Raw genomic sequence first — 24,848 nt, 5'->3', positions numbered from 1 at the left:
TCTTTTAATAAAATCAAGAACTTGAAGGTCCATCCCAGCTGGGCTGTTGTGGGCTAGCTGGTAGAATCTGTTGTCTGAAAGAAGTATGGGTTGGCTCCTTGCATACCCTGGTTGGGTCCCCCTTTTACAGCCTAAAAGGAGTTCCCCTTTTTGAATTTGTTTTTCGAATGTGCTATGTGTTTGTCTTCTAGAGCGATGGCCTTCCTGCTCTGGTGACGTTAAAGAAAGGTCTCATTGCGCTTGCTAGACAGTGGATGAAATTCATTGTGGTAACGCCAGCCTTCAAAGGGGTGAGTTTACATAGGCCGGCTCAGCCGATGAAACTCCAGTCAACTGTACACCATGAGCAAGAGGATGGCTTTGGCCTAGACAATGGAGGTGGTCTTCAAAGTGACACGAGTGCTGACGGAGCAGAATTTGAGTTTGATGCAGGTATCTTTGTATTTCAGCTACACTTTCTCAGATTAACTTGCTTCTGTAAATGTACTGTGTCAAACTTTTCTTTTTCTTCTTTCTTATTTCCCACTCCATAAATGTCCTCTTATTTAATGACTGTCAGTTGCACAAGCACACATTGGGTTTTGTTTTCTTTGAGTTAATCTACTTTGTTTTGGGAATAAATAATAATAATTGCTTCTGTGTTTTCCTTCTGTGTGCTATGCGTATTTCATTATGGAATGGAATGCTTAAGGCTAGTATATACGTTCCTTGCTTATCCATGAAATAAGGTACTCGAATTAGTTGCTTCACAAGCTGAAGTTATAGCCTCTAATACAGGAATAGTTAACCTTTTTGGCTACATTCACCTTTGGCCAGCCTTCTGTGGGCTGCATGGCAGCAGTAGGTGTGACTATGCTGCACTCAACGTGCACACACAGGATGTGCAAACAGGACAGAAGACACTCAGACTCTTCCTCTGATCAGTTGAGATGGAGAACTTATGATTCCCTGCCCACTCATTAAATGATTGATTTGAAGACTGAAAATTTGCATCCCCGTCAGGATGCTGACTGAGTGAAAAGATGTAAGCCCCAAAACCGTGTCTACTTAATACTTTTCATTTTTGCTACCAAAATTTGTGATCTTGGAGGGCCAGAAAAAATTGCTTGGTGGCTGAATCAGGCACCCAGGCAATTAAGAATCAAAGAGATCTTAGTGTGTAATAATTTAAAACATGGTTAGCATGGACAGTAAGTTCAGTTACATATCTGCTATTGCATTTCTTCTTGCAAATTTATCAAACATATTTGATTTCAACCTACACAGAAGTGTTGTCTGTGCCACGTGGAATTAATTAGTAGTGGTTATGCAGTCTTTGTCTATTCAGGTATTCCTTTCTCCACACGATTAACATTGCATACAGAGATAAGCATGTTCTTCCCATCCCTTTCATCCCTGCTTCTTTTGCCCTACATGAGTTGGAGGGTGACTGCAGCTGGAAGCATATTTTAATTGTGTAGGATCCTTGAGTATTTTAAGATCTTGGTTATCCAGGGTTCTAGAACGTGATGGACCTACATGAGAAGAGCCAGTTCCTGCTGCAGATAGTTGCTCTACAGTTTATACAGGGAGGTGGACGGTTGGGTGAATTTGCTTGTCTCTGCTGTCTCCTGTTCACCTTGTTAATGGCATGGAGAAAGGAACACTTGGAAGAGGGCTCTTCTGTTAGGGAAAACTGGGGGGGAATTAATCAAAACGTTTAGAAATGGACAACTATGCTAGAGTGTGGAAGTTGGCAGCAAATATTACATTTTGGAAGCAAGTACATACTTATTTAGAATTGGCAGCACCTTCTGAAGCTTTTTAGCCCAACAAGAAAGAAAATATTGCAGTTCTGAACACCAGTCTTGTTACCATTATGTAACTATATTGAATTACAATTTTGCTTCCCACACAACTATTGAAAAACGTGTGTATTAGAAAAGACTCAACAAATCGATATTTGTGGTTCTTAGTAATTTTGCTGTATCTTAAGTACAATATGAAGAACAGTCATAACAATGCTGCTACATAAAGCTTTTCACTTAGATTGCCATAAATTGACAAAGAAGATCTTGATGCAAAGGCAATTGTGAAAAGAGCATACAAATGGAAAACTACTTTATAGTTGTGGCAAAGAGACAAGGAAAAAAATGGATGTGAACAGCTCAGTCTTCAGAAATGCATTATACTCTTTGAAATGTCAACAGGCCCACGTTTTAGGGTCTCAAACTGGGTTTAAATCAGATGTCTGCAATTCCGTGTACCAGATGTAAATGAGCACTTACAGGGCAACCTAGTAATAAGCATCCTCAATAACCAATAGCCTTGGCTACATTTCTCCTATAATTAATCCGTGCAACTGTTGGATGTTTCAGCCACTGTCAGTGAACATACAATGCTTCTGGAAGGAACTGGTGCCCGCCCCCCGCCCGCTGGTGTTTCTTCTGGTCCTGTGACAGGGGCTGAGATTATGAGGAAATTATCCAAGACTCATACACATAGTGATTCTGGTCTTAAAATAAAGGTAAAACTGCTTTATTCTTAAAACGAGGAGGAGATCGGATATAAAACAAGCCACTTTGTGCAGTGCCTTCCCCCAGCATCAAATGTAGCTTCATGAAGGTTTCACAGAGAGGAGGTGATTCAGAAAACCATAATCTGAAGCTCTTCTCCATTCTTTAAAGCGGGTGAGGGCTGTGGGGCGAGTGTGAGGAAATATGCAAGCAGGTGGGTGAGGTGTAAAGGGGTGGGGGTTCGTCATGTGTAAAGAGAGGAGGGGTTGGCAAAGGTGTTGTGGCAAGCAGAGTGACTAAGGGGCAGCAGCGCCTAAAAGTTACAAATAAATAGAAACCTCAAAAGAATTATATATATATATATATTACCATCTGATCTTAACTGTGTTTACTGAGAATTCAGACCTACTGATGTCTAGCTATGTCTTGGGCTGCAATCCAAGCTATGCTTTGGGCTGTAATTTACAGGAATTGATGCTTCCTCTGGTTCTAATTGGTGTGACTTGTACATAAATAAACATGTGCAGGAGCTGGCTGTTGGTGGACTTACTGCAATGCCTATGTTTACATTTCAGGGTATCCATCCATATCACTCCCTGAGCTACACTAGTGGGGATACAGCTACAGACTCTCCGGTACATGCTGGTCGTTCTGGGCTGCTTACCAAAGAAAGTCCAAGAAAAGAGAGCCTACTCAGCTACTTGACAGGAAGCTTTCCTAGCCTACACAATCTCTTGGAAGGGACCCCTCAAAGAAGTGCTGCAGCCCCTAAAAGTAGTTCTTTAACAAGAGCAGGTACAGAATGCTTGTATTATGGTTCAGTTCTAGCCGTGAAAGCATTGATTGATAGCTTAATTTCACGAAATTGATGTTGCTCTACTTGTTGCCTTCCAATAGCCCAGACACTAAGGTTGATGTTCTTTCCTCCTTAAGTGTAAGATGTCCTCAGGTGGGATGTATGCTACCCCGAGTGCTTGAAGGCAGGAACACTGTTGTTTCAAAGGACATGCTCATTTTCTCTGAAGCCTCATTCTTGTCTTTTCTTGAAAGTGGACAGTGAATTCCACTCTTTCTCTTCCTTCTCTGCTCCTCAAATGTCTAAATTTTTGTGTCTTCTGTTTGTGCATAGTTGAGATAGTATTGTGTATTATTATTATTAATTATTATTAGTTATAGGGAGCAGGTGGTGCTGTGGTCGAAACCACTGAGCCTCTTGGGCTTGCCAATCAGAAGGTCGGTGGTTCGAATCCAAACGACGGGGTGAGCTCCATTGCTCTGTCCCAGGTTCTGCCAGCCTAGCAGTACAAAAGTATGCCAATGCAAGTAGATAAATAGGTACTCCTGTGGTGGGAAGCTAAGCGGCCTTTCTGTGCTCTCTGGCACTCGTCACAGTGTCCCTTTGCGCCAGAAGCAGTTTAGTCATGCTGGCCACATGAGCAAGAAAACTATCTGTGGACAAACACCAGCTTCCTTGGCCTGAAAAGCAAGATGAACGCCGCACCCCATGGTCGCCTTTGACTGGACTTAACCATCCAGGGGTCCTTTACCTTTTACTTTATTATTTGTCCTCAATGAACACAATTTTATAGCTTGGGGTTTTTTTTTGTCTTTCCCCCTTCAGTAGTTTGATAGTTGTTTGCTCTTCTCAGGGACTTCGCTTTGTGACATACTTGTAGCACATCACCTGTTGGTGGTGATGTGTCCTGACCCTCTGAAGTCTTCCCATTGCTTTCTTCAGCTCATATTCCACTTGAGGACATCTTTACACTCCTGTAAAGGCCAACGTTCCCTTTGTCCTTTGGAGAAAGACTCAGCAAGGGCTAGACAAATATCACCTCCCTCTTCTTTCATAGTTCCTATTGAAATAGCATTATATTACCTAGCTCAAACACTACTGCAAAGATATATTAAGAAAAGGAAAGACCTAAAGCATTTTAACTTTACCAGTAGTAACTGAGACTAATAAGGAAATGCTAGCTGCCTCCTAGTCTGTTCCTCAGACAACTCTTCCTTCCAATAAAGGTCTTCAGTGAAGAATTCACTCTAATGACTGGAGCATTGTTTAATGAACAAGTAGAAGTCTTATTTTTGCAACCTTATTTTTAATGCTCTGTTGACGGTTACTGATGTTCAACAATAGAAATGTGTGCACAGATTTTTACATAGTTAAAATGTACAGCTAGTTTTAAGCACACTAGTTAGCACCAATGCGTTTCTCTGTAAAAGAGCAGAAGAGAATAATAGTGAAGAATTTTCAGAGGCAGGAGGATAAAATATTAATACCTTCAGATCAGTGACATACTGATAAACGTGTTCATTTAAGCACAGGAAGGAAAGGACTGTTAGCGCAGTGAGAGGTATGGGCAAATGTCTTCTTCCCTCCTCTTCATTCCCAAATTGTGATATTTTTATTTAACAAGAGCTTTCAAGTTGACATTCTCTGTGTGCTTTGAAATATTTTTCTGTCTGTCAGAAGTTGAAAAATATATCACAAGTATAACTACAGAACCCACGTTTTATGGTGCATGAAGTGGTCAGTTGTTATTTTATATCCTAGTGAACACCATGCCCTCTGAAATGTTATCTGAACATCCTTTATTATCGGAACCATCATCTGTGAGTTTCTATAACTGGATGTCAAATGCTGTGGGCAACAGAGGAAGTGTGGTTCAAGAGTCTCCCGTCACCAAATCTGCACACAATAGTCTGCCAACAGGTACTGATCGGAAATTCAGTGTTTGCTTGAATATTGACTATTGTATGCAGTTCTTATGAAATACTTAAGGAGCTGACTGTTCATTTAGAAATAATCTTCTTTGGTTGCTAACTGAATCTGATAAATTTCAGGCATGGGCTGCTACATTCAGACAAAGTAGAAACATAAGTTGGAGTGAGCTTCTTTTTTCCTGCTCTATAGGGTGGGACTCAAGCCAATGGCTTCAAGTTACAATAAATGAGATTCCAACTAAACATCAGGAAGGTTGTGGACTCTCATTTGAGGTTTTTAAGCAGAGGTTGGATGGTCATCTGTCATAGATGCTTTAGTTGAGATTCCTGCATTTCAGAAGATGACCCTCAGAGTCTCTTCCAACGCTACAATTCTATGATTCTAAGAGTCCTGCTGGATTGAACTACTGATTTATCCTGTCCAGTATTACATTCCCAGCAGAGCTCACTAGATTCTTCCAGAAACCCACTAGCAGGGCGTCCCCCATTGTTTGCTCCCCAACACCTGGTTTTCAGAGATATGCCATCTGTGAACATGAAGTTGCTATCAAGGCCATGGGTTGTGAAAAACCAGAATGGCAACTTCAGGCATTTGATTTCCTGAAGAAAGGCCAGCCATTAATTACTCTTCTCAAAAATAAAAGGGTGTAGACAAAGCAGTTATTAGAATCTTAGAATTGTAGAATTGGAAAGGGACCCTTAGGTTCACTTGATATTTGTGTCAATATGTGTTGCTTTGCCAAATGATTGGAGACTTAAGGCCATTTATCATGCTGTCCTTCTAAACAAAGGTGGTACAGACTCCAGGCACTAAAGGATATAGTTTTTAAATCTGATTTTCACCAGCTGGAATACAGCTTGCGGGTGGTAATTTTCATACTTCAGTTCCTGCTCCTCTGTGAGTAGATGATATGCCAGCTGAAACTGGTGCTGTATCATAAAAATGTCCCTCTTCCCTGACTTGAATTTAATTCTCCTCTTGCTCAGTAAACTAAACAGCTTTACATATTTTAGCACTACGTATGCTGGTGTATAATTAATGCAGGAACTATTTTGTAGGGGTAGCTCCAAATCTTCCGACTATACCGTCAGCATCTGACTTCAATACAGTATTGTCCAGTGATCAGAACACATTGGATGGTACACATTCACAGCACAGTACGAGTCAGGATGACATTGCTGGAATCGAGGAAGGTAACCAGGGATTTCCTGCAGTTCAACTTGCAGATGCCCAGGTGAGTGTTTTGCCTTTAAAACTGGAGGATAAATAACTTATCCAAGAAACCAAAGAAGGAGCTAAAATAGTTACCCCAGTGTCCAATTATGGTAACATTTTAGCTGCTCCAGTATTTCATTTTCCCCCTAACCTATAAAAGGTTGTTTCTCCAAATCAATTTGTGATGTCTCACCAGCATCTCATTATGAAATGACAACCTTTGAAATGAGTAATAATTATATCTTGCCATCCCAGAATAACTGAAGGCATATCACACACTGCTGATATTGGGCCATGAGAGCAGTAGGCCACTGAACTGAGGCAAGTCTGGCAGCTCTCCTAAGCAGAGAATGGAAGGCACCTGTGCACATAGATCAATTTCATTGATCTAGACCAGTGCTTCCCACTGTGTGAGCTATAGACCTCTGGGGTGTAGCGGAGTTATCTCACAGGGTTTGCAGATTACAACGGCACGGGGAACGAGAGAGAGAGATTATGGCCCCTAACTATCAGGTATTTTCCTCAGGAGGAGCTGGACAGAAACTGAACATCAGGGGCCTCATCCAAAAATAGGGTGGAGGAGGGAGAGGGTGACTGTTGGCACAAATCCCACTGCTGCCACAGCAATAGCCAGTTCTCATGCCTGGATGCTGGGTCTCCTGCAGTAGTGGCAGATGCGCAGGGTAGGTACTGTTTGTGCTAGGCTCTTTCTGATGGCAGTGAGGTAGCCAGCCCCCTTTCTTCTTTAACCCCTCCTTAATCCTTCCTTGAAAGGTGGCATTATTCATACCCTCGTGGCAGGCTAACCTGGAGCGAGTGGCTGTGTGGCACAGAGACATCATACAGGGGATGTGGTTCATGGACACTTACACCAGCCTGACTCAAAACATGGACCCTCATGGGCAGGGCAACCACCCATTTTATTGGGGCCGCTTTTCTCATCAAGGTCACTGCCATGTTCTTGAACTTGCCTGTCCTGGACCAACACCTGGTGGAATTCCCTGGTTCAGGGAGGGAGGGGTTTGTCACAGTCTCCTGCTCAAACAAAGGTTTTTTTGCCATATTATACTCAAATGGAATGGAGAGGGAATTCACATCAAAGAAAGAGAGGAACAGAGAGCACTTGTGTCTTGAGCCTGGTTTTTACAAATGTATGTTTTTCTTTCTGATTTGGACTACACACTGATTTGAACACTATATTATTCCAATAATACCGTCATTTTGAAATGCTTAAAGTATGAGAGGTGCTTTTAAGATTGCAGCTATGTTTTCTGCAGGTGTTGAGCAATTTTTATAGCTCTAAAGAAATAACTTGTTTCTATTTTTAATAGGTTGTTTTCAAACCACTTCTAAGCCACACAGGAATTCAGTCTCAGGATGCAGCGCCCCTGTGCTACAGGATGTACTTTGGAGAGCATCTTTCATTCTCAGGGACTCTGGATTGCCTTAGGGCAGATATTGTGGATTCAGATACAGCAAAAGAGAGGAGAAGCAAAAGAGCCCGAAGGTATAGTAGTCAAGTTACATGAATCTATTCAGCATTAAAGAGCATGAACGTATTGCTTTATTACTTCATTCTATTCTATCTGCTTTCTTTTTTCCTAAAAAGTCAAAAATAATTTAATCCTAGACTTTAACGAAATTATGAAGTGAAAACTAGTTAAGAGTTGAAGTTACAATTGCGTCTTTTAAATTTTAAGCTTAGAATAGATGTGTTTAAAACATTAGGCTGCTTTGGTGGCTAAAATGCCCATCAACAGAAGCTTACAAGCAAAACAGTGCAAAATTTAAAACTTAACACTTCGAGTCAGTATGTGACACTGAGTTCCTTGAGGGTGTCAGCAATCACATGGATACTTGTATACGTATACAGTCGTACCTCAGAAGTCGAAGGGAATCTGTTCCGGAAGTCTGTTCGACTTCCAAAGTGTTCGGAAGCCACAGAAGCCGCTTCAGACGTTCAGGTTCCAAAGAATGTTCGCAAACGGGAACACTCACTTCCGGGTTTGCGGTGTTCGGGAGCCAAAATGTTCAAGTCGCAAGGCATTCGTCAACCCAAGGTACAACTGTACTGAATTAGACTATTGGTCTATTTAGCTCAGTATTGTCTAAACTGATGTACAATTGCTCTCCAGGGTTCAGGCCTTCCTTAAGATGCCAGTGTTGAAGCTGGGACCTTCCGTATGCAAAACATTTGCTCTACCACTGAACTATGGCTCTTTCCTAATATCTTAAAATATATGAAGGGATAGTCTTCAATCAGAGAATGATTTTAACATTTAGCTGTTGCAGAATCTTAAAAATGTTTTGTATTTCTTTCTTAGGCAAGGAGCAGTCAATCTTCCTCCCCTTGAATTCAAACCAGCATTAATGTTGGAAACTTTTAGCATCAGTGCTGTTATAATGGAGAAGTCAGTGAGCACACCTCAAAACTCCACCAATGCCCTTGCTTTTCATGACTTTAACAAACGTCATTATAGCACCTTCCATTGCAATTTTACAATCTCATGTCAGTCTATAAGCCAGCATGTAGATATGGCACTGGTTCGTCTTATTCATCAGTTCAGTACCATGATAGATGACATCAAAGCCACGCAGACAGACATCAAACTCAGCAGATACACGGCTGGTTCAGCTTCTCCAACGCCCACCTTCAAAACCCGCAAACACAGAGATTTCCGTTCCTCTGACTTCAGTCGCAGCTCTCGCGGGAGTCTCAATGGTGTCAACAGAGTGAACAATGCAAAAAACAAGCGATCGAACAATGAGAACAATAAAAGAGAATCTCGAAACAAAAATTCACTGGGGAGATCAGAAAGAAGAACTTCTAAAGTATCCAGGAAAGGTTCAAAGGATGTTGTTGATCATGTGACCATTCATATGGACGACTCTGATTCAATTACAGTGTCAGAGCAGAGTGAACCTTCTGCAGAGTGCTGGCAAAATATGTATAAACTGTTGAACTTTTATTCTCTTATATCTGATCCAACAGGGATTTTAGAAAAATCTTCTGAAACGTTTTATCCAGCAGGTAAGAGTTTTTGAAGATACGGAACATGCATAATTCTTAGTTCACACTTATACAGGCTTAATAGGCAAGTGTATAATATCTGTATTGAATTTAGCAGAATATTACTGCAGTAACTGCCCTGATAGCATTTATACATAAGTGTAGCATGTGAATCTTTTGATGAATAAAGTAATTGTAGGTTCTGGTCTTGTCAATTTTGCCTAAATACTTCCTGATCTGATGCATTTTCTCGTAGGTGTTCGGAGCCCTACTGAACCTGCGTGTAGGGTTGCATTTGAAAATGAGCAGGATAACAGCAGCTTAAGTAGAACACAGAGGAAACGCAGTTTGGTCACATCTGAACCTCAGCATGTGACCCTGATAGTCTTTGGAATAGGCATGGTAAATCGCACACATCTTGAAGCGGATATTGGTGGGCTAACGATGGAATCAGAACTGAAGAGAATCCATGGCAGTTTCACACTCAAAGAAAAAATGAAAGGTAGAAGAATTATCTGTAGAAACATACTTGTTTTGTCGAATTTATATATAATATTTGCCAAGTGTGTGTGAGATAATCAGATCATTTTTGATAATCCTGTTTTTGCTACTGAAATACACAGTAACAGAAAGAGAGAAAATTCCCAGCCAAACTTAAGTGAGTAGAAAAATCAAATCAAATTAGTGTAAAATATTTATTTAAATTGAAATGTTCATAGCATGCCACTGTGGTAGTAAAATTATTTCCAGGTGGTTTAGCTTTTACCACAGTGATAACGATAAATATCTTCTAGCACAGGAGTTGCCAGCTTTTTGGGGCCCATGGGCACATTTTCAGACTGAATAAATTCTTATGGGCACGACACACACCCTGCAACCAAACACAGCAGCCTGCCCTATTGGTTACAGCAGAATGCATCTTTCAAGCCAAATTTCAGTGGGGTCAGGGACCCCTGTGGGCTACAGGAAAAGCCCTCTGCGAGCACATGCACACCCCTGTTGACAACCCCTGTTCTAGAATTAAAATTTAACAGCATCTTCGTTATGCTTTGCCTGTTGCCTCTCCAACACAAATATGCATGCAGGAAATACATATTTTTGTACTACATCAAACGCATTTGTCTTGTTTTTTTTCTGTTTGAAGATGTACTGCATCAAAAGATGACCGAGACATGTGCTACTGCTCATATAGGTGGCGTTAATATTGTCCTTCTGGAAGGGATCACACCAAATATCCAGTGAGTGTACAATTTAGAAAGTGATACATATTCTCTAAAAAGCAGTTATGCCTCCATTATAGCCCGTCCTGCTCTTTTAAGGCTTTTATGTGACTGGATTACAAGGAGCTGTCATATGTAAGTAAGCTAAAACTGACAAAGTGACGAGAAAGAAATGCCTTTGTGTACTCTTCTGTCCGGCTTCAAGCATTTAGATACAACTGCATAAAATATAATAATCTGAGATGACTAAAATTAAATATTTATAGCATTGCACAGTATTTCTGAGCAGCCAGTTCATAGTAGGAAATGGACAGAATATTTTCCGTAGTCAAGACTGTTTTGTTTCAGCAGATTTTGCATCATCATTGAAGTGTGTCAAACCAGCCACCTTTTATAAACCTAAAAGGATCTCCCTGAGTATCTTACCCTTTGCCCTATTTTCTGGCATATATTTGACCAAAAAGCTTTTATCAGTTTCAAACTATCCCCAATCCCATTTCTTTTATACCACTGTTCATTTTATTATTATCATTATTATAACTATTTGAATTCTGTACAGTTTTTTGTGACTGGATGAAAATGACATCGCAGCATTGCTGGAGGTTGGACTAGATGACCCTTGGGGTCCCTTCCAATCCTACAATTCTATGATTCTATTATATATGTATATTTATATGAAAAGACTTATGTAAATTTTTGTACTTAGTTTCAATATCCTTTCATATTATTCTATCTTGACAGATCCACTGTGTACAGTAATTCTTAGAACAGCAATTTGTTTTTTTTAATGCTTTATAGTTTTTAATTCTTTATGGTTGCATCTTATAAGACAATCTGAACTTCCTTTAAGTGTGGCCCTATTGTTTCACTTTTATATTTGCGCTTGGGTGTTTAAAACAAATCTACCCACCTTTTCTGCATGAGCATCTTGAATGATTTTCCTAATATATTCACATTTCTAATAGTCACACACTTGTAATTGCATGATATTGTCATACACTTGAGCACTTAAACTAGAATAGCAAGACACTACAAACCATTTCCCTCTGATTTATGTACTATATGAAATAGTACTCTTTATTTTTTGGCAGCATTTTCATCACCAACACACTTTTAGAATCTGTATTAGTCCCAATAATTTGTAGATAAATATGAATTTAATATAGGCAAGCAAAGTTTGTCTTGTCGTGAAGGATAGTTGAAGTTTTTCACAAGAAGCAATTAAAAGTTGGTTCAAAGTGTAGTTGTTGCTTCTGTTGACAGTATAGTATGGAACCAAGAGGCTCTTGCATGAGTTGACTTCCTTATTCCCAGCTGGGGCAGGAACAGCTCTGCACATACCCTATTGGTACAGGCAGAAATGTTATCTGCACTGAAATGAATGGGTTTGCTGAGGATTCCTTGGATCCCCCATGCTTGCAAAACGCCATTGCTTAAAAAAATAGTGTTTTCAGACAATTGGTCTTATTGTGGGTTACAAATATGACTAATTCTTCTGCATGACTGTTCTTTATTTTGCTTTGTTTTTGTTTTGCTTTCTTCCAATCTTCACTCGTAGACTGGAGGATTTCCCTACATCACCAACAAGCACAGCCAAACAAGAATTTCTGTATGTCACATTATGTTTAAATGGCTTGCAGTTAACAGTGTGTGTAGTGTAGCTGAGATGTGGTTTTCTTGTGTTTAATGTAACCAGCTGCACCTTAATTGTAATTAACATGAAATAGAATTGATATAGTATATTGATCAGCCTATATTAGAAAAGATTAAGTGTTTTATTTTTGCTCAATAACATAAAATAGTTTTGAAACAGGGTTTTCTTCCCTAATCACAAACTATTTGTCTAGAGTCACTAATATAGACTGTAAAATGTCAGACAATTCTATGAGGATAACCCAGGTAAATTATATTGATTTTATATCTTACCTTACGATTTTCCACTAAGTTATGCAAGCTGCTAACATGTCAGTAATGACTTTATGTATTCAACAATGGGTGGGTGGGCTCACCTCAACTTTTAAAAATAAAAGTGTAAAGGCAACTCGGTATGTGAGTTAGAGACTCCATGCTTCCAGAGTCTACAATTTTGCTTTTTACGTGAATGCCTCCCTCTAGTAAGAATAACAAGATGCAGCCCTTTTCTTAATATTGAAGCTGGATAGGTGGGCTGGGTTTCATCCCCACAGTTGTGCTGTACTTTGAAGGTACTAGATTTTGCAGTGCACACATACACAAACACACCTCAAGTGGCAGAAGCCGAAACTGTGGTTTTGTGGACTTAGATCAGGCTTCCTCAACCTCGGCCCTCCAGATGTTTTGAGACTACAATTCCCATCATCCCTGACCACTGGTCCTACTAGCTAGGGATCATGGGAGTTGTAGGCCAAAAACATCTGGAGGGCCGAGGTTGAGGAAGCCTGACTTAGATATTTACCTCTTCTGCTTAGGTCTCTGCTACATGAGTCAAGGAAGTTGACAAACCAAATAACTTGTGATCATGCAGCTAAACTTTATTCTAAAAACCTGTCATGAAAACTCTGGATGTTGCACAGAAATAAAGAAAAAGCATTAGGTTCAGGTTACCTCAGGAACTGATGGATATCACCAAGGTGAAATTGAACTCTTCTTTCGGACAATATAACTGACACAAGGAATGATTCAGAGCAGCTTTGTGTGAGAGATATTTTGGCTTATGAATTTTGGATATTTGACTTATGAAAGCAGTGTATGGAAAGCAGGGGCAGAGGAAGGGGTGTGTGGTTTGGGCGGACCGACCTGGGTGCCTTCACTGAGGGGGGTAACATTTGGCAGTCACGGGTGGCGCGCCAAATGTCCGCCATCGGTGGCTCACCCCATGCACCCAAGCCGCTATCCCGCACCTGGGAAGGCACACCCCACGCCCCTTAGGAGCTCGCCCCGCCCTGGGCAGCGCAGGCATATGATGGAAAGAATTATTTTTCATCTGAACCAGGGGCGGGGAAACTGGATCCAGCTAGCAAGCTTAGAGCCTTGCCTTACCCACCCTTCATAGGCCAAGTTTGACAGGTCAGTGGGACCACTTACCTGTTGATCAACTGAAATCAGTATTGATGATAGTTGATTGGCACTTGTCAAAGTCCAAAGGAGGTCACCAGTCATCGGTGACCAGCTGATAGATAAAGCAACTTCCTTTGAAGATGTGCTTTCAGGCCCACCAGTCAGCTAATTGGCACAGAGGGGGTGGCTTCCAAAAGGCCCTTTGAAATCTTTGCAGAAGACAAAATGCTTCCCAAACTGGAGCATTTTCCATCTGCAGAGAAAGCAGTTTGTATTCAAAGCAGTTTCCACAATAACTGCTTCTCTGGAATGAAAAGAAAAAATGTTCAAATTTCTCCAGCACTTTGAATACATACTGCTTCCTTTGGAAAGAAAAGAAATTCATTTTCAAAACAGAATGTGTTTTTTTCTTTCCAGAGAAAGCTTGCAAACCCCTTTGTGCAGTACTTTCCAATCACTCGACTGCTAATGGTTAGTTGCTTGGAAAGTGATGTAATGGCCTTTGCAAGCTCTGTGCCTGACACTTGGGAAGTGCTAAAGCACAGGACTAATTGGTCACTGGGCAAGCACTGGGGGAAGAGCTTTGTAGGTGCCTGCAAAACCTCTTTTGTCCAATTTCTTCCTTTACCTGCCCCTCACATGGCATCATATAAAATGTCAGGTGTACAGCAGGTGGCACAGCTTGGCCAAAACAGCCTCACAGGGTCAAATGAGGCGATCTGGTGGATCTAAATAGACCCAGAGGCAAGAGATTCACCACCTTTGATCTAAGCAATTGGTCTCAACAAGACCATTTAAGATCAAGTATTTCAATTAAGGCTGCATTTCTAAGCCACATACACAAAAGTAAATTTCAATGAAATGTTTCACATTTTTTTCTATATAATGAGTGCAGTTCACAAGACTTGTGAGAGTATTAGGTTTTGGCTGCAGGTGTTTGAAAGGCAAGTATAGGGGAAATTTCTCCTTTGATAGATAACATTTTGTATACTTACGTCTTGGTTGAAAGTATGAAATGTTGGCTTCTTGATCCCCAAGAAAATTGGAAAGGCTATTTAAAGTACAGATATGGTACGAGTAGTATTTGTCATTCATACATGTCAGTCAACTGTGATGAAATAACTGTGTTTCAAGTTTTCTTTATTTTTCTATTTAAAATATATTGCATTTGCTCTTTTTCTGCTTACTTCAGAAACATAAAGTAGCTACAAAGTTTTCATTGAAGCTTGCATTTTAGTGGGGAAAGATATATTTCAGTGTTCTCATTAGGTAATCTATTTGTCTGTTTGAAATTAGCTATTGGAAAGGTTATCTTCTTAAACAGTAAAAGTAAAATCCTTTACTGGGAGATTTGCATGGTAGTCTGTCTGTGTTGTCTTTTTGCCCAGAGTGTGGTGTTTTGTTTTTTTTAATGATTGGAATTATTTTGCTGCATATGCCCATGCATGTAATTAAAGCAAATGACTGCATCAGTTGACAGTAGTCATGCTTAATTTGCGGTCGTTCTTTGCTGGTTTCTAGCCACAATTGTCAGCTTCAGTTTAGGTTCCTGGAATGGGAATCTCCCATGTAATATGAAATTTGACTATTAGTCTCTGCAACTATGCAATCATACACACCTCTACGCTGAAGTAAGCCCCATTTAGTTCAGTGGAGTTTACTCTTAGGTAAGTGAGGATAGGGTTAGAGCGTGAATTGCTGATAAATTTTACTGAGGATGCAAGATGATTCACTGGAGCTGCTTTGTGTTTTAAAACATGTAAACAAGTCTCTTCTTCTTCTTAGAACTGTGGTGAAATGTAGCATTGCCAAATCGCAGGCTCTTTATAGTGCCCAAAGGGGGCTGAAAACAAACAATGCTGCAGTCTTCAAAGTAGGGGCTATTAGCATCAACATTCCTCAGCATCCAGCTACACTGCACAGCATGATGGTACGCAGCTCTCATCAGCTCTCGAAACAAATCTCTGACCTCATCAGACAGCCAACTGTAGTGTGAGTATCGCAGTTGATATATGTTGATATATGGATTGAGGTTGAATCCTGACAAGACAGAAGTACTGTTTTTGGGGGACAGGGGGCGGGCTGGTGTGGAGGACTCCCTGGTCCTGAATAGGGTAACTGTGCCCCTGAAGGACCAGGTGCGCAGCCTGGGAGTCATTTTGGACTCACAGCTGTCCATGGAGGCGCAGGTCAATTCTGTGTCCAGGGCAGCTGTCTACCAACTCCACCTGGTACGCAGGCTGAGACCCTACCTGCCCGCGGACTGTCTCGCCAGAGTGGTGCATGCTCTGGTTATCTCCCGCTTGGACTACTGCAATGCGCTCTATGTGGGGCTACCTTTGAAGGTGACTCGGAAACTACAACTAATCCAGAATGCGGCAGCTAGACTGGTGACTGGGGGCGGCCGCCGAGACCACATAACATCGGTCTTGAAAGACCTACATTGGCTCCCAGTACGTTTCCGAGCACAATTCAAAGTGCTGGTGTTGACCTTTAAAGCCCTAAACGGCCTCGGCCCAGTATACCTGAAGGAGCGTCTCCACCCCCATCGTTCTGCCCGGATGCTGAGGTCCAGCGCCGAGGGCCTTCTGGCAGTTCCCTCATTGCAAGAAGCAAAGCTACAGGGAACCAGGCAGAGGGCCTTCTCGGTAGTGGCGCCTGCCCTGTGGAACGCCCTCCCGTCAGATGTCAAAGCGATAAATAACTACCTGACATTCAGAAGACATCTTAAGGCAGCCCTGTTCAGGGAAGTTTTTAATCTGTGATATTTTAGTGTATTTTTGGTTTCTATGGAAGCCGCCCAGAGTGGCTGGGGAAACCCAGCCAGATGGGCGGGGTACAAATAATAAATAATTATTATTATTATTATTATTATTATTATTATTATTATGTGTCTATTTCGAGGCTTGATCCGCATGCTAGGGTGAACTAAATTTGCATGCTCAAGCTCATATGTTACAATGTTTTTAATATCTAGTAATTGGTATTCTTTTTTAAAAAAAAAAACAAATAGCGCCCAGCCTACAAAAGAAGATATTGCAACACCAATGCCTGCAGAAAAAACACCCACAAGTGTAAATCAGACGCCTGTAGAAACCAATGAGTTTCCACAGTTGCCAGAAGGTTTGGAAAAGAAGCCCATAGTTCTTAAATTCAGTGCCATGATTGATGGAATTGCGATTGGAGCAGCACTGCTGCCATCTTTGAAAGCGGAATACAAGATGGGAAGAATGAGAAGTCATGGAATGACAGGTAACATTGCTTCATGTTGGGGGGTGTTCCCAGGTTGGTTGGCACATGTGGGAATGCTCTAGGTGTAAAAAAATGCATTGATTTGGTGTGTGGAAAGTAGCTAAATCATTAAACAGCAGTTGTCTGTTTTCCTTTTGCAAAGAGAATAGTTCTGCATCACAACAAAGCATCATTAGTTCGCATTTTAGTGGCTGCTTGAATTGCTATTGCCACACTCAGGAAGGATTTTAAATAGACAGCAATATGTAATATTTTGTGTGCAATATACAGTTAGGTCTTCAGTGATGTTTGAGTGCCATGAAACAAAAAAGTTTGGGGATTTAACTCTCAAATTTTTAAATATGAACCTCCTCCTGTCTTGCAGAGATGATATATTATCTTAATATTGCATATGCAGTGTACTTTGTTCATTGATTTCTGTTGTTTACTTTTAGCTTGTTAATGGAGTGGAATAGCCGTTAATGGAATAGAATAGGTCCTAAAAAGTACTGTTTGGCCTGAATATAAGCCTCACTTTTTTTCCCAAATTCTGACTGTGAAAAGTTTAAAGTTCGGCTTAAATTTGCAACCTTACATAAATTGTCTTTTGCGATATCACTGCTGAAACAGATGTACGGTAAAACAGAACGGGTGTGAGTGCCTATAGAATTTTAAGGAAGTGTCTTATATTCAGGTATTGTCTTTTTGTCTTTTCTCCCCTTGAATTTTAAAGGTGCGGCTTATATTCGGGCCAATATGGTAATGGTTGTGTTTTGGGACAGCTGGTAGGCATACCTCCCTTGCACTTGCATAATTTCCATACCCTCTGAGGAATTATATGAGATAAAAACTGTTGAAATCCAGCCTCATCAAGGGGAAGGGATAGCATTGGCATGGAAAGTAGGAAGTGGGTAACTGTTTCTGTAGCTGCAGTGAATTAATGTAGACTAGTCAATTGACTGTTTTCTTTTCACAGGTGCACAAACAATGTTTACATTTGAGCTGCCAAATCACAGGTTGCGGTTCACTTCCAAAGTCTCTGCCACTGATATGTCTACTATACCTCCTTCAGCCAGTCTTAATCTTCCTCCTGTAACTATGTCAGGCAAATACATAATGGAAGAACATGATACCTATTCAGATCAAATATGGAGTATAGATGAGCTGCCCACTAAGCAAGGTTATTATCTCCAGGGAAATTATTTGCGCTGTGTAGCTGAGGTATGTAGTCTACATATATATATTATTTATCATTTTTATTTTAACAGGATTTATATGCAACTTAATCTTCAAAGCCTCACAGGGGTTTAGATAAAATATGCATTTAAATTACTGATAGAATCAGGTGTTAAAAGCAAATTAGCCTGATTTTTTTCCCAATAAAAAGCATTAGCATTTATACATTACAACTGTATATTTAAAGTTTACATAACAATATATTTTTATGATTGTGCTTATGTAACCATAAGATGTCTGAAACAGTTCTGCTTCTACCATGTGGCTCCTTACATCCAGGTTCTGCCACATAAATCTTCCTAACTATATTGTATCTTGAGTTGTGTGCATTTTAGTTTTAGAAATTCTTCCATCTCAAAAATAAATGTTACATTTTTTCCTATTGTTTGCTTCAAGCCCTTCATCATGAATCAACATCTGTTAAAAGGCTTCTCCCTTTCCTCCCAGGTTGGGTCCTTTGAGCATAACCTTACAACAGACCTTTTGAACCATTTGGTTTTTGTGCAGAAAGTATTTATGAAAGAGGTCAATGAAGTTATACAGAAAGTCTCAGGTAAGCCTAACTGCTTGAAAACATTACTAAACTGAACAGTCAGCACTCAAAGCTCCACACTAATGTTGCTTCCTACTATTTATGGTATCTGAAGTCACATTTTATTCAAAAAAATGTGGACTGTGATGTTTCCATTCTGTATTAGACACAAGCAGGCAATAGTTACACACTGTGGGTGATGTCCAACTAAGTCATATATTCGGAATAGACCAATTGAAATTTATTTTAGTGAATCTGCTCTGGAAATGATTAATACTAAAATACCACCCTTTGGTAGGAATGCGTTTTTGCAAAATTTCACTGACTTACTATTTCTTTTATTATGTAATTTTCTGGAACAGTGTTACCACTCGTCAAATGCCGTTCATTTTTGGAGAGATGGCACAGTTACTTTGTTGTCATTAAAACTGTGCTGTTATTGTTTTAGTCAGATATAATAGTAATCAGTGTGTTGTAGCAATTATCTCTAAGTCAAGGTATGCCATTTATACATGCCAGCATGTTTTGAATGGGTTGGGGTACTATGAAAACAATGTCTGTCCATTTCTAATACTATATAATCATTTAATATTTGTTGTTCTTACAACTACTCTTGAGTTCTCAAATATTGTTTTACCTTTGGGACTGGAGAAGTGACAGCTAAATCATATTGGGCAGTTGCATTTAGAAAGTTGGATAGGTGTGTTTTTTAAACCCTCCCTCAGCCTTAATCTTGTGGAAATGACAAATGCTTAATTGAATTCTGGAACTGTGTTGTTTTAATTATAAATGCAGGAGGGGAGCAACCTATTCCTCTTTGGAATGAACATGATGGAACAACTGATGGAGAAAAGCCAAAGATTCTCCTCTACTCTTTGAGTCTGCAATTTAAAGTATGTTTGATATTCATGGGTTCTTCCAAGTGTGGCCAGTGGTTATATTGTAATGAAATGTGAAATCAATAGTGAATGAGTATGCAGGGAATCTCGTATCTCTTGGGTATTAGGATGTCTTTCAGTGCTTTGTTTTCCTCCTCTAATAATATTTTCCAAATTAAAGGAACAAACAAAAGAATTATTACCTTTCATGGAAACTATTGTGAAAGGCAGAAGGTTTCTTAAATGATATGTTTATAAAAATGTGTTTGAGAGACTGAGGTGTCCTTCCTTTACATTATTAGGGTATCCAGGTAACAGCCACCACACCATCTATGAGGGCTGTAAGATTTGAAACAGGGCTAATAGAACTGGAGCTCTCAAATAGATTGCAAACCAAAGCAATGCCTGGTAGTGCCAGCTACCTAAAGCTCTTCGGTAAATGCCAAGTGGACTTAAATCTGGCATTGGGACAAATCGTCAAACATCAGGTGAGTAATTATGATTTTACAGCCTGCTGGTGACATTTTCTGGTTCTCAAAATGGAATGAAGAAAGAAATGTTAAACATGGCTTTATAAAACTTTGGATTAGATCCCCATGTGCCCTTCTGTTAACAGGATCCTGAAAAGCTTCAGTGAGTGGAAATAGAGGGGGCACAGAAAGCTGAAAAGGGAGCTGGAAGCACCCTGTTCTAATAAGCTGAATTCCACTCACAAAATGAGGTGCTTTCAGCTTCTTTTTTGGTCTCCCATTCTCCCCCAAATCTGCTCCAACTCTGGTCCCTAGCCAATAAGTGTACGTTTATACCTCCATTTTAAAATTATTATGTTTGGATCCTGCCAAGCTTGGTTTTTTACTCTGCTGTATTCTCCCTGTTGATATGTTTGGAATGTCTTAAGGTTTATGAAGAAGCTGGATCAGACTTCCATCAAGTTGCTTATTTTAAAACCCGAATTGGATTAAGAAATGCTCTGAGAGAAGAAATCAGTGGTTCGTCAGATCGGGAAGCTGTGCTCATTACTTTGAACCGACCAATTGTTTTTGCTCAGCCTGTGGCCTTTGACAGAGGTACTAGTGGACCCTGTGTTGGTTTTTGTTTTACCAAAATAGACGTGTGCACTGAAAACTATGGTTAGGCAAGGAAATATTACTTTAATTAAAAGGCCAAAAGCCAGAATCATGTTGACTTGGTTCCATGCCATATTAACATATATTGTAGCCCAGAAGCAGAACAAGACAGAGAAACATGTGTTCAATAACTGACAGGGCACAGCAATTTATTATAGCTGAACTTAGAATGATTTTCTATATTATTTTGTTCTAAAATAGTGAAAACATTTTTTCCCCTTGCTAAGCTGTGCTTTTCTGGCTGAACTACAAGGCTGCTTATGACAACTGGAATGAACAGAGAATGGCCTTGAATAAAGATATTCATATGGCTACAAAGGAAATAGTTGATATGTTACCTGGAATCCAGCAGACATCTGCTCAAGCTTTTGGGACACTCTTCCTCCAGCTAACAGTTAATGACTTGGGAATTTGCCTTCCCATCACCAATACACCACAGGTATTAAAGAAAATAACATAATTTTTAAAAATTAAATGATACTGAAGTTTACTATTGCGGTATCAGTATTCTTCTGGGTAATAATTATTGTTTGAGAGAAGCTACAAAACTCAAAAATTTCAGTAATCCTTTTCATTGATGGTTAGAGATCTCAAAACTGAATGTGTTGAAATGTTTGAAGACTTGCAAGTGGTTTATCTTAATTTCAGAAATACATTTTTCAGATTATAATTAATATGGTCGTTTTACTAATATTTATAGATTCAATTTATTTTCTTAATATTCTTTTAAGTATGTGATAAGATCTTAAAGTATACCTACATAGTAACCATTAACAATGTACATCTTTTAAAAAACTAAAACTGTGAATATTTTATAAATTAATCAGTTTAGGTTGTATTCAGTGCTACTCTTACTTGGAATAGTTCCGCTGATGCTAGTAAACACAACTAAGTTTGGTTCATTAATTTCAATGTCTGCTCTTAGTAGAATAGTTGAGTCCAATTCTTTGAGTCCCTGAAACTTGAATTAGTACTGCGTTGTATTTATGCTGTAGAGAGAGCACATATCACAAGCTATGTTTCTTACTCACTTCGTTAGAAAACATTTTTTTTTTAAAAGTCTCCAAATTCTACAGTGAAGTTTTCTTATTATTGTGATGGTACAGCTGAAATAAATGAGAAGCATATGTTTTATGTCCACCTGCTTTTGATTTGCACATTAGAGCACAGTGTAACTAAAAACTACACTGATGTTGGAACTAGATGATGTGACCTTGTCCCTGAAAGAATTAATATAATATACACTACTCTTAAAGCCTTATAAGGAAAACACAACATATAATTTAATAAATTGCAATTGATATGGATTAAAATAAATGAAAGAATGTATATTTACTGTTATATCATAGTCTAATAATTATCTATAATGATGGATACAGTTGGGATTGTATGATATGTACCATAAAATTGAATTTTGTAGTACAACTAAAGCTAAAAGGTTTGGGTGACTTAGTGTTGAATACAATACATATCTTGTTATACTTTTGCTTTTAAAAGATCTCAATGACCAAAACATATCAATGTAATGCTTTTAATATTGGTACAGATTCAGAGGCAGGGCCACAAGATTAATTTTGGGGGACAGAAAGAAAAACAGAGTTACTGTGTAAGTAATAAGTGTTATCAATAACATCTGATGAGCTGTATTTCCCCATGTGTAATAGAATGTAGAATGTAACTGAGAGCGCTTTATATATTCCTGTGAAGTTCATGTTAGATTTGAAACTGAAAAACTGCCTTTTGCAGTTATATGTTGTGCTGCAGCCTCTAGATATATGCTAGCTTGTTAAAAATGCTGCTTATCATGGATTTATCCATGAAAAGGATGTTTTGTAAAACTAGATAATGCTAGGTACTGTAAAGTAAATAACTAACATTAGGAAATAACCCTTAAAGTTAAAACTCATAAAGATGGGCTTAATTACAAGTTTGTGCATACTTGTAATGAAAAGCAGGAATTTGCTGTCGGGGGTTGATCTTAAGAGAGCTGCCAGGGATCCAGTTATTGATTAAATACTAATTTATATAAGTTAATTTTGATGTGTGTGTGTTTACCTACTTCATAAAGGGAGACTAGAAATGACTATGAGTGAGGAATTCAGCCTGAATTCTTTCTTATTTCTGAAATAGACTTTTATACAATAGCTCCTTGCTTTTTTCAGTCTAATCATACAGCTGATCTGGACACTGGTTCTGCATTAGTCCTGACCATTGAAAGTACTTTAATTACTGCCTGCTCTTCAGAATCTCTTGTCAGCAAAGGTCATTTTAAAAACTTCTGCATTCGCTTTGCTGATGGCTTTGAAACGAGCTGGGATGACTGGAAGCCAGAAGTGCGGGGAGATCTAGTCATGAATGCCTGTAAGCCTTTATCTTATTGTCTCGGCTATTGCTAATTCTGAACATTTTGAGAAGCTCCACAAAAAAGCATAAGGTGTTTCCTACATAGTGTTCCATGAACGTTCTCTCAGCACAAGGATTTCTGCTTGCACAATAGAACTCTCTCTTCCTCTCCTTCCCCTACTAAATCTGTTCTCAGGGTTTCCCGAACCCTCTGGAATATATTTGGGGAGGGTGTGGGCATGCACAAGGGGAGGAAAAAAGGGGTGGTGTCTCATTGCTCAAGTGGGAATACTTGTACTGATGGTATGCATTCATGGAATACCACCCTAACTTGTGTTTCACCTTCATGTTTAGAAAAATAAGTAAGACAAGTGTGGTTTAGTGGTTAAGAGCAGTATATTCGTAATCTGGGGAACCGGGTTCGCGTCTCCGCTCCTCCACATGCAGCTGCTGGGTGACCTTGGGCTAGTCACACTTCTTTGAAGTCTCTCAGCCCCACTCACCTCACAGAGTGTTTGTTGTCGGGGAGGAAGGGAAAGGAGAATGTTAGCTGCTTTGAGACTCCTTCAGGTAGTGATAAAGCGGGATATCAAATCCAAACTCTTCCAAACTCTTCTTATTTCCTGGATCATCCATTGGTGTGTCAGCACTGACGGAAGGCTTATCTAGTGGAACAGGAAGAGAAGTCTTTTTTGTCGATTTCCTCTCACTTTTGCTGTCCTTCAGAAGTTCTTCCCAGAGCAGATTTATAGGGGACATGGGTTGGTGTCTGTGTGCTGAAACTGGCTCCTGTATCTTTCAATTGATAGGACCCTTCCATCACCGGACAGACACTTTCAGAACAAATGGCATCCAAAAGTGCTTGGGGGGCGGAATGCCTACCCTATATAGAAGAATACAGAAATAAGAATTTAGTATTACTATAAGAAATGTCCAAATGCCAGTTCAAGAAAATTAATGGGGTGGATACAGTCTTCCCATGAACAGAGTTCCATGCATGGGCCACTCCTGCCAATTTAATAGAGGAAAGTGATTTTCAGTGATTCCTGCTTCTTTCTGCAACCCTCTATGCCCCCCCCCAAAAAAGTTCTCCAGCGGTGAGGAACCAATCAGAACCATGTGGGGAGGTGGCACAGGGCACTGCAGGAAGAAGGGAAGGTTGATCTTTGATTTACAAAGAGTCCATTCTGTGGACAGAAGGAATCCTTCTGTTTGCTGAAAGGAGCATCTTGATCCACTCCTGTTTATTTAACCACCACAGGAGAACAAAATATCGTTAGGAAATGGTTGATTATATATTAGTGCAAGTTTCACCTAAAAAGCCTTGTGATGTGATGTTAGGTTCACTGTAGTTTTCTTACATCTTTAGGCGTAGTGCCAGATGGCACCTACGAAGTGTGCTCAAGAACAACAGGGCAAGCAGCTGCAGGTAAGAGCTATTTCAAATCAGCACTTATTTCAAAGCAGCTTTAGTCTCTGTGTGAGTCTTCCTTTTTATTGTACACCTGTCATCCCATCTTAGTCTTTAATACAGGAGATTTATATTCAGGAACAAATTGTAACCTTGTTAGGGGGTGGGTCTTAACAGTTGGATTAAAACATTATAGAATGTTACAAAAGCTGGTACAGTGGTACCTCTGGTTACGTACTTACTTCATTCTGGAGGTCCGTTCTTAACCTGAATCTGTTCTTAACCTGAAGCACCACTTTAGCTAATGGGGCCTCCCGCTGCCGCCGCACCGCCGGAGCACAATTTCTGTTCTCATCCTGAAGCAAAGTTCTGTACTATTTCTGGGT

The 24,848-nt window shown here is 39.8% G+C and overlaps 1 protein-coding gene across 37 annotated transcripts in view; it reads left to right on the top strand.

Annotated features, from left to right (window-relative positions):
• Nucleotides 1-24,848, top strand: part of BLTP1 (bridge-like lipid transfer protein family member 1) — a 103,191-nt gene that overhangs the window by 50,975 nt on the left and 27,368 nt on the right. For 15 of the 37 annotated variants that reach the window (XM_083631473.1, XM_083631470.1, XM_083631458.1 and 12 more), the window contains exons 40-60: nt 192-432; nt 2,358-2,506; nt 3,071-3,290; nt 5,053-5,211; nt 6,282-6,457; nt 7,770-7,945; nt 8,763-9,469; nt 9,705-9,950; nt 10,593-10,686; nt 12,227-12,277; nt 15,490-15,696; nt 16,718-16,956; nt 17,912-18,156; nt 18,619-18,724; nt 19,499-19,596; nt 19,884-20,069; nt 20,480-20,648; nt 20,936-21,147; nt 22,255-22,314; nt 22,871-23,069; nt 24,421-24,480. In XM_083631473.1, coding sequence (XP_083487599.1) covers nt 192-432; nt 2,358-2,506; nt 3,071-3,290; nt 5,053-5,211; nt 6,282-6,457; nt 7,770-7,945; nt 8,763-9,469; nt 9,705-9,950; nt 10,593-10,686; nt 12,227-12,277; nt 15,490-15,696; nt 16,718-16,956; nt 17,912-18,156; nt 18,619-18,724; nt 19,499-19,596; nt 19,884-20,069; nt 20,480-20,648; nt 20,936-21,147; nt 22,255-22,314; nt 22,871-23,069; nt 24,421-24,480 — 4,000 coding nt within the window. The remainder of the gene's footprint in view (nt 1-191; nt 433-2,357; nt 2,507-3,070; nt 3,291-5,052; nt 5,212-6,281; nt 6,458-7,769; nt 7,946-8,762; nt 9,470-9,704; nt 9,951-10,592; nt 10,687-12,226; nt 12,278-15,489; nt 15,697-16,717; nt 16,957-17,911; nt 18,157-18,618; nt 18,725-19,498; nt 19,597-19,883; nt 20,070-20,479; nt 20,649-20,935; nt 21,148-22,254; nt 22,315-22,870; nt 23,070-24,420; nt 24,481-24,848) is intronic. The other 22 variants (XM_083631464.1, XM_083631462.1, XM_083631468.1 and 19 more) reach the window with 3 other exon arrangements.

The sequence above is a fragment of the Podarcis filfolensis genome (assembly GCF_964270895.1).
Source record: "Podarcis filfolensis genome assembly, chromosome: 9".
Taxonomy (NCBI): domain Eukaryota; kingdom Metazoa; phylum Chordata; class Lepidosauria; order Squamata; family Lacertidae; genus Podarcis; species Podarcis filfolensis.
The sequence above is the reverse complement of the archived record's forward strand: the minus strand, read 5'-3'. Positions and strand labels throughout refer to the sequence as shown.